The 12,784-nt window shown below is 43.3% G+C and overlaps 1 protein-coding gene across 1 annotated transcript in view; it reads left to right on the top strand.

Moving 5' to 3' along the window:
* Window positions 1-12,784, top strand: part of TACR3 (tachykinin receptor 3) — an 83,290-nt gene that overhangs the window by 38,230 nt on the left and 32,276 nt on the right. Inside the window, exons 2-3 of the mRNA XM_029076538.2 lie at window positions 7,935-8,123; window positions 9,587-9,737. Coding sequence (XP_028932371.1) covers window positions 7,935-8,123; window positions 9,587-9,737 — 340 coding nt within the window. The remainder of the gene's footprint in view (window positions 1-7,934; window positions 8,124-9,586; window positions 9,738-12,784) is intronic.

Here is a 12,784-nt window from a genome sequence, read left to right on the forward strand (position 1 = left end):
GCCAGAAGCAGGGTGTGGGCAAGGGGTCAGCAGTGGGGTAGACAAGATCAAGGCACAGTGAGAAAGTTAGCATTAGAGGAAGCAAGTGTGTAGGCTGGGTAGTAGTAGGAAAATAGCAAAATGAGGTAAGAGGGAGCAAGGTGTTTGAGTGCTTTAAAACCAATGGTGAAGAGTTTTTGTTCGATGCAAAGGTGGATGGGCAACCACTGGATTCTTTTGAGGAGTGGGGAGACATGTCCTGAACATTTTTCTAGAAAAATGATCTGGGCAACAGAGTGAAGTATGGACTGGAGTGGGGAGAGACAGGAGGCTGGGAGTCAGCAAGGAGGCTGATGCAGTAATCCAGGTAAAATAGGATTAGTGATTGTTTTAACAGGGTAGCAGTTTGGATGGAAAGGAAAGGACTGATTTTAGCGATGTTGTGAAGGTGGGACTGAAAGGATTTAGTCATAGATTGAATACGTGGGTTGAATTAGGGAGAAAAGTCAAGGAAAACACCAAAGTTAAGGGCTTGAGACACTAAGGATAGTGGTGGTGATGGGAAAATGATAATAGTGGTGATGGGAAAGTCAGGGGAGGACAGGGTTTGGGTGGGAAGATAAGGTGTTCAGTTTGGTACTTGTTAAGTTTGAGGTGACAGGAAGGCATCCAAGTCGAGATGTCTTGAAGGCAAGAGGAAATGTGAGACTGCAGCAAGGGAGAGCAGTTGGGGCTGGAGATGTAGATTTGGGTATCATCATCATAGAGGTGGTAGCTGAAGCCCCGGGAGCAAATGAGTTCTCCAAGGGAGTGGGTGTAGATGAAGAGAAGGGGACCCATAACTGAACTTTGAGGGACCCCCTCAGTTAGGGGGTAGGAGGTAGAGGAAGAGCCTGCAAAGAGAGACTGAGAATGAACATCCAGAGAGATGAGAAGCAATGTGGCTCAGTGGTAAGAGCAAGGGCTTTGGAGTCAGAGGTCATGGGTTCAAATCCCGGCTCGGCCACTTGTCAGCAGTGTGACTTTGGGCAAGTCACTTAACTTCTCGGTGCCTCAGTTACCTCATCTGTAAAATGGGGATTAAGACTGTGAGCCCCACGTGGGACAACCTGATTCCCCTGTGTCTTCCCCAGTGCTTAGAACAGTGCTCGGCACATAGTAAGCGCTTAACAAATACCAACATTATTATAAGAAGAGAACCAGGAAAGGACTGTGTCAGTGAAGCCAAGGTTAATGTTTCCAGGAAAGGGGGTTGGTCAGCAATATTGAAGAGAGCTGAGAGGTCTAGGAGGATTAAGATGGTCATTGGATTTGGCAAGAAGGAATTCATTTGGTGACCTTTGAAAGGGTTGTTTCTGTGAAGGGGATGGAAGCCAGATTGGAGGAGGTTTTAGATTGGAGAATTGGAGGAGAGAAATTTAAAACACTGGGTATAGGCAGCTCACTCAAGGAGTTTGGAGAAGAATGGTAGGAGGGAGATGGGTGATAACTGGAGGGAGCTGTAGAGGTCAATAGAGGATTTTTTTTTTTTTTTTGGAAAGGGGAAACATTGGGAATGTTGAAAGCAGAGGGGAAGAAGTCACTGGGGAGCCAACAGTTGAAGATGGCTGTGAGGGAGGAAAGAAGGGCAAGGGCAAGAGTTTTTTGATAAGGTGCGAAGGATTTTGAGAGGAAGCAGGAGATCAGCGTTGCTCAGTGGAAGGAGCACGGGCTTAGGAGTCAGAGGTCATGGGTTCCAATCCCGGATCTGCCATCTGTCAGCTGTATGACTTTGGGCAAGTCACTTCCCTTCTCGGTGCCTCAGTGACCTCACCTGTAAAATGGAGATTAAGACTGTGAGCCTCACATGGGACAACCTGATTATGCTTTATCTACCCAGCGTTTAGAACAGTGCTTGACACATAGTAAGCGCTTAACAAATACCAACATTATTGTTATTATCTCCCCCAGAGATACTGTTGGGAAAGATGGAACAGTTGAAGAGGGGGCTAAAAGAGGAAGGAGCTGAGGAGGGACAGGGGAGATTTTAGGGAGCTCACAGCTAAAAATGTCAGTTTTCTTAATAAAGTGGGTAGTCAGGTCACTGGGGGCAAGGGATGGGGAAAGCAGGGGGACAGGGCCTGAGGAGGGAGTAAAATGTCTGGAACAACTGGCAAGGGCCATGGGCATGGGTGTAAATATAGATGGAGAAATAATTTTTCTGGGTAGAGTCAAAATATGTAAAGGTAAAGTTGAAGTGGACGAAGTTGGCCTGATATTTAGATTTCCATCAGCGACACTGTAATCTTGGACACAAGCGCAAAGGAGGCAGACTGTGCAGGTGACCCAGGTCTATGGGTTAATTACTACAGCCTAGCCTGCACACTCGCTCCCCTAATGCCAACCTACTCATTGTTATCCCGATTTTGTCTATCTCGCCACCAATCTCTCGCTCACAGTCTTCCTCTGGACTGGCTCACCCTCTCTCCTCATATCTGACAATTACTCTCCTCAATTACTGCCTTATTGAAGGCACGTCTCCTCCAAGAGGCCTTCCCAGATTAAGCCCTCATTTCCCATTCTCCCACTCCCTTCTGTGTCACCCTGACTTGCTCCCTTTGTTCTTCCCCTGTCCCAGCCTCACAGCACCTATCTATATATCTGTAATTTACTTTGTGCAGAGGACTGTAACAATAATAATAATAATAATAATGATGGCATTTGTAAGTGTTTACTATGTGCCAAGGACTGTTCCAAGCACTGCGTTTGTCCCACATGGGGCTCACAGTCTTAAGCCCCATTTTACAGATGAGGTAACTGAGGCCCAGAGAAGTTAAGTGACTTGCCCAAAGTCACACAGCTGACAAGCGGCAGAGCCGGGATTAGAACACATGACCTCTGACTCCCAAGCCCCGGCTCTTTCCACTGAACCATGCTACCTCTGTACTAAGCACTTGGGAGAGTACAATATAACAATAAACAGACACATTCCCTGCCCACAAGAAGCTTACAGTCTAGAAGGGGAGACAGACATTAATAATAATAACAATAATAATGTTGGTAATGTTAAGTGCTTACTATGTGCGCAGCACGGTTCTAAGTGCTGGGGTAGATACAGGGTAATCAGGTTGTTCCATGTAAGGCTCACAGTTAATCCCCATTTTACAGATGAGGTAACTGAGGCATAGAGAAGTTAAGTGACTTGCCCACAGTTACACAGCTGCCAAGTGGCAGATTCAGGATTCGAACCCATGACCCCTGACTCCCAAGCCCGGGCTCTTTCCACTGAGCTATGCTGCTTATCAATTTATTTTTATATTTATTAATATAAATAAATAACAGATATGTACATAAGCACTGGATACAGTCCCTGACCCACATGGGCTCACAGTCTTGATCCCCATTTTATAGGTGACATAACTGAGACAGAGAACCTAAGTGACTTGCCCAAGGTCATACAACAGACCTGTGACAGAGCTGGAATTAGAATCCATGTCCACTGACTCCCAGGCCACTAAGCCATACTGCTTCCCTAAACAATTGTGTCTGGGCTCAGGATAGGCCCCTTGGTCATTACCCTAGAAAACTATCCCACTCCAGGTTTGATTTCTGGCCATGTATGTCCTTAGAAGGCCTCCTTTAATGAAAGAGCACAGTTCATGGTGGGTATTTCCCTCTCTCTCTCTCCCTCACTCACTCACCTCTACTGCTTCCTCTGCTGTGGAGGCCATCATGATGGCCAGGTGCAGAAGCTATACCTCAGCTTGTTTCCTGAAGGTTTCCAGGATTGCCACTGTGGTGTAACTCCAGCCCCACTAGAAACAGGTGGAAGAGGAAGATGAGCATTGTACAGCCTCCTCTGTCCTTCTGCATTTACCTACTTTAGCTGCCACTCTGACTGGCTGGCTGTGGGCTTTCAGCAGTCCCATTGTTCATTTTTGGGTGGTGGGGTAGGAACTGGCTGGCTGTGGGCTTTCAGCAGTCCCATTGGTCATTTTTGGGTGGTGGGGTAGGACCTCAAAATTCACCAGCATTCTATTTAATGTTAAATGGTTAGTCATTTGACTCTGGTGACCAAAGATGACTCCAGGTTGGGGCCTTGGGCCAGTGCCCAGTCTGCCTGATGGCTGAAGTGCTCCTGCCTTAGTTTTCCCATGGAGGATTGCCCTGACCCAGTGGCCTTAAAAAGACAATTTAGTAACTTTTATATTTAATAATAATAATAATAATTGTGATATTTGTTAAGCGCTTCCTATGTGCCAAGCACTGTTCTAACTGCTGGGGTGGATACAGGGTAATCAGGTTGTCCCATGTGGGGCTCACACTTTTAATCCCCATTTTACAGATGAGGTAACTGAGACACAGAGAAGTTAAGTGACTTTCGTGAGGTCACACAGCAGACAATTGGCAGAGCCGGAATTAGAACCCACGTCCCCGACTCCCAAAGCCCATGGTCTTTCCACTAAGCCACGCTGCTTCTCTATATATTTTATATATGAAATACAAGAACTATATTATACATGATGGAGATTTAAAGACTTCATGTTATAAGCAGTGACCTATTTCATAATTTTACCAAACTCTAAAAGAAAATAATTAAGAAATAGTGTCCCGAACCTCTGGACTTGTGCAATTCATTCCTTATAATGCCAGCTGTGAAGGCCTTCAGGAACTTTAGCTCTCAGATTTTCTTGAAGGCCTTTATTTTTAAACATTCTGCTTCCTGTTCTGATAGGAATAATAATAATTGTGGTATTTGTTAAGCACTTATTTTGTGCCAAGCACTGTGCTAAGCTCTGAAGCAGATCCAAGATCATCAGATCCCACATGGGGCTCCCAGTCAAGTAGGAAGAAGATCAAGTTTTGAGTCCTCGTGTTGTAGATAGGGAACTGTGAAGTTAAATGATTTGTACAAGGTCACACAGCAGGTATGCAGGTAGTGGATTAAAACCTAAATAATAATAATAATAATAATGAGGGCATTTGTTAAGCACTTACTCTATGCAAAGCACTGTTCTAAGTGCGGGGTAGACAGCGCTTAGAACAGTGCTCGGCACATAGTAAGCGCTTAACAAATACCAACATTATTATACAAGGTGATCATGTTGTCCCACGTAGGGCTCAGAGTCTTAATCCCCATTTTACAGATGAGGTAACTGAGGCACAGAGATGTTAAGTGACTTGCTGACAGGTGGAGGAGCCAGGATTAGAACCCATGACCTCTGACTCCCAGGCCCATGCTCTTTGCACTAGGCCACGCTTCTGTAAATGAGTGGTAAATGTATTTATTTGTATTGATTATTATTTAATAATTATTTATTTATATTAATGTCTGTCTTCCCCTTGAGACTACCAGCTCACTGTGGACAGGGAATGTGTCTTATGCCCTACACACAGTAAGCGCTCAATAAATGAGGTTGAGTAAGGTGAAAAAGTTAAGTTTCTTGTTTTCTCTGGCTACTCTGAATGTATGCTCTCAGTTCCTAAAAATATGCATTTTTAGTTTACTTTGGTAATTTGGTAATCTGACTGATTTATCAAATTCTGAATTAGTAATACATTTTAGGTTATATTTAGGAATAGTTTGACATTTCAGATTCATCTACCTGTAAACCCAAAATTTAGATCTTTGGATACTATGCGCAGTATTTAGCTTACATTTTGGAGGAATCAGGAACATCTGATTTTTATTATAAGAGGTGGTGAGTAGTGATACATGTATATTATATATAAAGATGCTCTGAAGTGTGCACACCATATAAGATAACCAATATACATCCTTTACTTCCCCCCAAAATCACGAGGACTCTTTGGCAAATTATGTTATCCTTTCCCTGTATGTAACGCTTGATTTTTTCAGATTTAAAATGATATTAATTTCAAGGAGGCATGTCCACATATTTGGTAACAGAGAAAAAGGTAGTAATTATAATTTACAATTTGTAATTAGAATTTTTCTGTGGTTCGTATCCTAAATTTGAATTGCAAGCTAGTTCTATACTGGTGAACATTCTGTTGAGCTGACCACAAGTCATCTTGTGGGTGTGGGTTTGGGGTATGATTTTTACAATTATTATTCAATGATAAATATCCTGCTTTTCTTTCCCTACTGATCAGAGATCTTCCTTTCCAAAATCCTAGAACGAGTCGTCTATAAATCGATGCTTAGAATTCCTTAACTCCCATTCTCTCCTAGACCCCCTCCAATCTGGCTTCCGTCCCCTCCACTCTACCGAGACTGCTCTCTCTAAGGTCACCCATGACCTCCTTCTTGCCAAATCCAATGGCTCCTACTCCATTCTAATCCTCCTTGACCTCTCTGCTGCGTTTGACACTGTCGACCATCCCCTCCTCCTCCACACCTTATCTCACCTTGGCTTCACGGACTCAGCCTCTACTGGTTCTCCTCTTATCTCTCTGGCCTGTCATTCTCGGTCTCCTTCACAGCCGCCTCCTCCCCTTCCCATCCTTTAACTGTTGGAGTTCCTCAAGGGTCAGTTCTTGGCCTTCTTCTGTCCTACGTCTACATTCACTCCGTTGGTGAACTCATTTGCTCTCACGGCTTTGACTACCATCTCTACGCAGATGACACGCAGATCTACATCTCTGCCCCTATCCTCTCCCCCTCCCTTCGGGCTCGCATCTCCTCCTGCCTCCAGGACCTGGATGTCTGCCCGGCACCTAAAACTCAACATGAGCAAAACTGAGCTCCTCATCTTCCCTTCCAAGCCTGGTCCTCTCCCAGATTTCCCTATCACCATGGATGGTACGACCATCCTTCCCGTCTCTCAGGCCCGCAACCTCGGTATCATCTTTGACTCGTCTCTCTCGTTCACCCCACACATCCGATCCGTTACCGACACCTGCCGGTCTCACCTTTACAATATCACCAAGATCCGCCCTTTCCTCTCTGCCCAAACAGCTACCTTACTGCTACAGGCTCTCGTTATATCCTGGCTAGACTACTCTGTCAGCCTTCTCTCTGATCTCCCTCCTCCTCTCTCGCCCCGCTCCAGTCTATTCTTCACTCCGCTGCCCGGCTCATCTTCCTGCGGAAACATTCTGGGCATGTCACTCCCCTTCTTCAACACCTCCAGTGGTTGCCTATCAACCTCCGCTCAAAACAAAAACTCCTCACTCTAGGCTTCAAGGCTCTCCATCACCTTGCCCCTTCATACCTCTCCTCCCTTCTCTCTTTCTACTGCCCACCCCGCACGTTCCACTCCTCTGCCGCCCACCTGCTCACCGTCCCTCTGTCTCGCCTATCCCACTGTTGACCCCTGGGCCACGTCCTCCCGCGGTCCTGTAATGCCCTCCCTCCTCACTTCTGACAATCTAATTCTCTTCCCCACTTCAAATCCCTACTTAAAGTTCACCTCCTCCAAGAGGCCTTCCCAAACTGAGCTCACCCCTTTTTCCCTCTGCTCCCTCTACCCCCACTTCACCTCTCCGCAGCTAAACCCTCTTCTCCCCCCTTTCCCTCTCCTCCTCCCCCTCTCCCATACCACCCCCTCAGCACTGTACTCGTCTGCTCAACTGTATATATCTTCATCACCCTATTTATTTTGTTTAATGAGATGTACATCACCCTGATTCTATTTATTTGCCATTGTTTTTATGAGATGTTCTTTCCCTTGACTCTGTTTATTGCCATTGTTCTTGTCTGCCTGTCTCCCCCGATTAAACTGTAAGCCCGTCAAAGGGCAGGGACTGTCTCTATCTGTTGCCGATTTGTACATTCCAAGCGCTTAGTACAGTGCTCTGCACATAGTAAGCGCTCAATAAATACTATTGAATGAGTGAATGAATGAATGAATGACTGAAGTAACTATCCTCCCAATTATTTCAGTGGAGTTGGCAATATTTGAGAGAAGAAAAATACATATTTCCCCAGGTTTCCTCCAACCCTGATTATAACAAAAGAGCTTGTTTCATTGAGTTCACTCTCATAAGTGTGATTTGACTTTTATATGCAGATATATGGCTATCATAGACCCCTTGAAGCCTAGACTCTCTGCAACAGCTACCAAGGTCGTCATCGGGAGTATATGGATTCTAGCTTTCCTGCTCGCATTTCCCCAGTGTCTGTACTCCAAAACCAAAGTGATGCCTGGACGAACCCTTTGTTATGTTCAGTGGCCAGAAGGATCAAATCAACATTTTACGTGAGTGAATTTCCTCTGTTTTGCTAGATTACACTGTGTGTCATATAATGTTTCCATGTATTTAATTTTTCAGAGTAAAGCCTTATCATTTAGCTCATTACTTTCTTCTTTTTTGATTCCCCTTACTTGGAAAAACTGCCAATTTCTCTCAGTGGAAAAGACGTTTACAACATTGTATTCATCCATGGGATTGTAGCTCCCAAGGGTGGTTGGTAGAAGCTCTTTGTTAGTATGATTAGCAAGCATTTTCAGTTTTCCAGCAGCCTGGAAGTTCTCCCTTTGAGGGCTCCTCCTGTTTCAAGCGGTGAATGTGCTGATACATTGTTCCACTAGTTGCAATTAACAAACAGTACTTTAACAGTATTTTCCCTTGGGCATCTTAACCTGATTTACAAACAGTCCCACTGGAGTGTAAAAGGGTGATCAAGATTCACTCCTTTCCAAGACCTTTCCAAGGCTTCAGCAGAGACTTTACTGAGGTGCTGAAAAACCAGAAATTTTGACTAATCTGCAACTCCCACTAGCTAAGCCTACTGAATAACAAAGTTTTGAGTGATATTCCTTATGTTGTACTGACTTAAAAAAATCCATGTGGAAGAAAACTGTATTTCTGTGACGTCTTGCCTTAAAATTCAATCAGGTGTTGTTTCGTTTTAGTTTTCAATGAAGTTTCAGGATTTCTGTATTACAAAAATACTAGTAATTCATTCAATCGTATTTACTGTACTAAATGCTTGGAATGTACAATTTGGCAACAGTGCTTATTTTTAGGAAGATTATTGAATTTAAACCACAGCCTCACTCTTTTTGCAACTGCCGGGCATATTGGCTCAAATGCACAAACCCAAGGTCAGAAAAAAACAAACAAATCTCCAAAAGAATTTAAGAGAAATCAGGCAATAAATGCATGAAAATGAATTGAAATTAAAAAGATGATCCACTGAACTGGCATTGCGTTTTTTTTTCTGGCAACTAATGCCCACAGCCATTAGATGCACCCTGACATTTGATGGGTGGATTTTTTTTCTTTAACCTATATGCAAAACTAAACTACAAGCTAAACTCAGGCTAATACAGTTGTAAAAAGTCATCTTAGTAATTTCAGATAAGGAGATGAGTCCACCCTTGCAGGGAAAACAAAACAAAATACAAACTTGATGTGGTCTTCTGTACTGCCCTTGACCTAATGGCAAGTTGGCTTGTTCATCCACCCCAGAAGCCAGTGCTGAGGCCAGCTGATGACTCCAAGGCATAACTTCACATGACAGTAGATATGAAGTGAAATGTCATTTTCTCCTGGGTTACAGTTAAACTTTGACAGTTTGGGTCAGCCTGTTAAATATATTTTTTAAAAACTCAGAAACTAAAGGAGAAGTGGAATAGCTGATTTCTGCATCTTTCCAGCAGGATTTTTGAGTCAGCCGACTCCCAAATCTTCAGCATTCTGGTCTCTCCCTTTGCAGGTATCACATCATTGTGATTGTCTTGGTGTACTGCTTTCCTTTGCTTGTCATGGGCATCACTTATACCATAGTTGGAATTACCCTCTGGGGAGGAGAGATCCCAGGAGACACATCTGACAAGTATCATGAACAGCTCAAGGCTAAGAGAAAGGTATTGTATTTTTAATAAATTTATCTCATGAGTAGGGATTATTTAACTAATACAAAACCCAGCCACAGGTAGATGTGGCTCAAGGAGATGGAATTCACAGAGTTCGAACATGAAGATGCTGTCAATATACAGGACTGTGGGAACAAAGGAAGGGTGAACTGTTTGTGTTATCAATTCCTAGGCCCATACAGTCCTATTGAGTTACATTCACACACACCCCAAAATAAAGAAGGGTTCACCTCCCAAGAATGAGAATGCTCCTATTCCAGCAGATGACCCCTAAAATAAGAATAATGGTGATATTTGGATTGGAGCACACAGAGCACATTTCTAGTACAGTTTTCTTGCTGCCCAGAGGACATAAAATAAACCATTTGGAAAAACAATAAAAGCTCCCTCTGAAGGAACAGAGAATTTAAACTGCGAGCTCCCCAGTACAAAATACAATCAACTATATCCAAAGCAATTTCAAAACCAGAAATATTGACAAGTCTCCCTCAGTGTGTAATATTTGGTTACAGGTCCCAGTCATTTTAGAAATTAGTACTGAGAGGAGTATTTTCCATCTTTAACCCATTGTCCTACCATGCATAACATCAACACACCAATGAAAGAAGAGGTATAAAGACTAGGTGCAGGAACTGTGTGAGTAACAAAGCTACTGTTAAGGCCATGAAATAAACATCCAGAGAAGCCTGTTTCCTGTGTTCAGACTCTGATCTGTATAATCCCGGCTCTGCCACTTGTCAGCTGTGTGACTTTGGGCAAGTCATTTAACTTCTCTGTGCCTCAGTTACCTCATCTGTAAAATGGGGATTAAGACTGTGAGCCCCACGTGGGACAACCTGATCACCTTGTATGCCCCTCCAGTGCTTAGAACAGTGCTTCATACATAGTAAGCAGTTAATAAATACCATCATTATTATTATTATTCAGTAAGCAATTTCTTCCAGAGGTTCACTGGTTCACACCATCCGCCCATCAAGACTCCATAACAAGAAGCTTTTGGTGCAAAGTTGGGGGTAAAAAGCACAACCTCTCTTATTAAGGTATTAAGACAATTTGGATGTGTAATCTCACAAGGGAGATCTATTTGCCAGGACCATACTAACATTGGGAGGTGGAGGTGGGGGGTGGTGATGCTTGTGCACAGATACACACACTCATGCACATGCAGAGTACCACATTCAGTTTTCTCAAAGGCTGGAATGAAATTACAAGGCACTTAAAAGGTTATTGGCCGTATTCAGGGCCAATCCATAAGGGGCATGCCATGGATAAGAGCTCTGAAAAGAAATGCAAGAAATCCTGTTGCTAGGATTGAAAAGGAATGAATCCTCACAAGGTCTTTTTTAATCATTTTGGGTGGGGAAGATGAGTAAATCAAGATCTCGACAGGTGTTGGGCAAGAGACATCGGGTACCATTTCAGTGTTAGAGTTGTATCTAAAGCCACATTATTTCCAATGCATTTCAGTTTCGCTTTCTCTTATAGTAGGGGGGTGGAGTGCTTATCTTTGGGCCTAAGCTGTCTCCCTTCTGTAACCATTTAGATTGGTTTGCCTTATTTCCCCTTCTCCCTCGCCCATCTCCCTCTCCCTTTGGTGTTACCCTTGAACTTGGATTTGTACCCTTTATTCACCCTGTCCAGACCCCCACAGCACTTAGGTGTATATACGTAATTTATTTTAGAGTTTGTCTCCCCCTCGCAAGTATAGGCTCCCTGTGGGCAGGAATTGTGTCTACTAACTTTATTGTACTATACTCTCCCAAACAGTGCAGTACTCTGCACACAGAGGGCTCAATAATTTGATTGATTGATGCAGCTTCCTAAATAATATTTTTCAAGACTATTATTAAATCCTCCCCTCCCTTCCATCCTTCGCTTCTTCAAATAAAAGTTCCCAGATTCTTTAAGTCTTTCCCCTAAAAACCACCTTCCTCCAGCTTTTCCATCATTGTTGTTGCTCTGTTTTGGACTCTCCACAAGTCCTCCAAAACTCATTCAAGTTGTGCTGCATCAACCTGGCATGCCTACTACAGCATAATAGCTGTACTCTTAAAAAAAAGTTAACAAAAATCATTTTTTGTAAACCTTTGTTTTAGTGGTCAGTTAAGGTGTATCTGGATGGGAAACATCATTGGCAAAGTCGAAAAGGTCAGGTATTGACTTACCAAAGTCTCCCTATCACCTCTTCACTACTATGAGCCACCCCTCCCTGCCTCTCCTCTTAACCAACTCTCTTTTTGACCCTTTATAATCAGGTTTTTGAGCCCTTCACACTCTAGGAAGTCACCAATAATTTCCTTATAGTCAAGTCTAATGGGTTATTCTCTATCCTAAAGTTTCTTAACCTCTCAGCTGTCTTCAACACTCTTGGCTTCTCTTCCCTCCTTGAAACATCTTCAGACCTTATTTTGCTGTTCAGTTCCCAGTAAGCATGGTAATAAAGCTACTATTTGTCATCTCTGCAGGGCTAATGAGCTGATAACAGGGTTGCAAATCAATCCTTGGAATGGCTGTATTGTGGCAGTATTCTTCATCCAAAAATGGGGTTATGAGTGTGAGCCCCATGTGGGACAGGGACTGTGTCCAACCTGAATAACTTGTATCTACCCCAGTGCTTAGAACAGTATTTGGCACATTGTAAGCACTGAACAAGTACCGTGTTTATTATTAGTAGTAAGTGCTTCGCAAATGCATTATTATTACTACATATTTATACGCACACTAAGGAGAAGAATTGATTTCATGTGAAAATGTTTGTCAGGAGGTCCTTGCCCTAAGATATTTCATGATCAGACAAATGGCATTTACAACATTTCTAAATAGACACCTTTTTTTTTAATTGGGTATTTTTAATTGGCATTTGTTAAGGCCTAATTATGTGCCACGAACTGTTTTAAGCAATGGGGTAGATTCAAGTTAACAGTAACAATAGTAATTGATGACGGTATTTGTTAAGCGCTTACTACTATAGGTCAAGCACTGTTCTAGGTGCTGGGGGGGATGCAAGGTTATCAGGTTGTCCCAGGTGGGGCTCACAG

This window comes from Ornithorhynchus anatinus, chromosome 12, assembly GCF_004115215.2.
Source record: "Ornithorhynchus anatinus isolate Pmale09 chromosome 12, mOrnAna1.pri.v4, whole genome shotgun sequence".
Lineage (NCBI taxonomy): Eukaryota > Metazoa > Chordata > Mammalia > Monotremata > Ornithorhynchidae > Ornithorhynchus > Ornithorhynchus anatinus.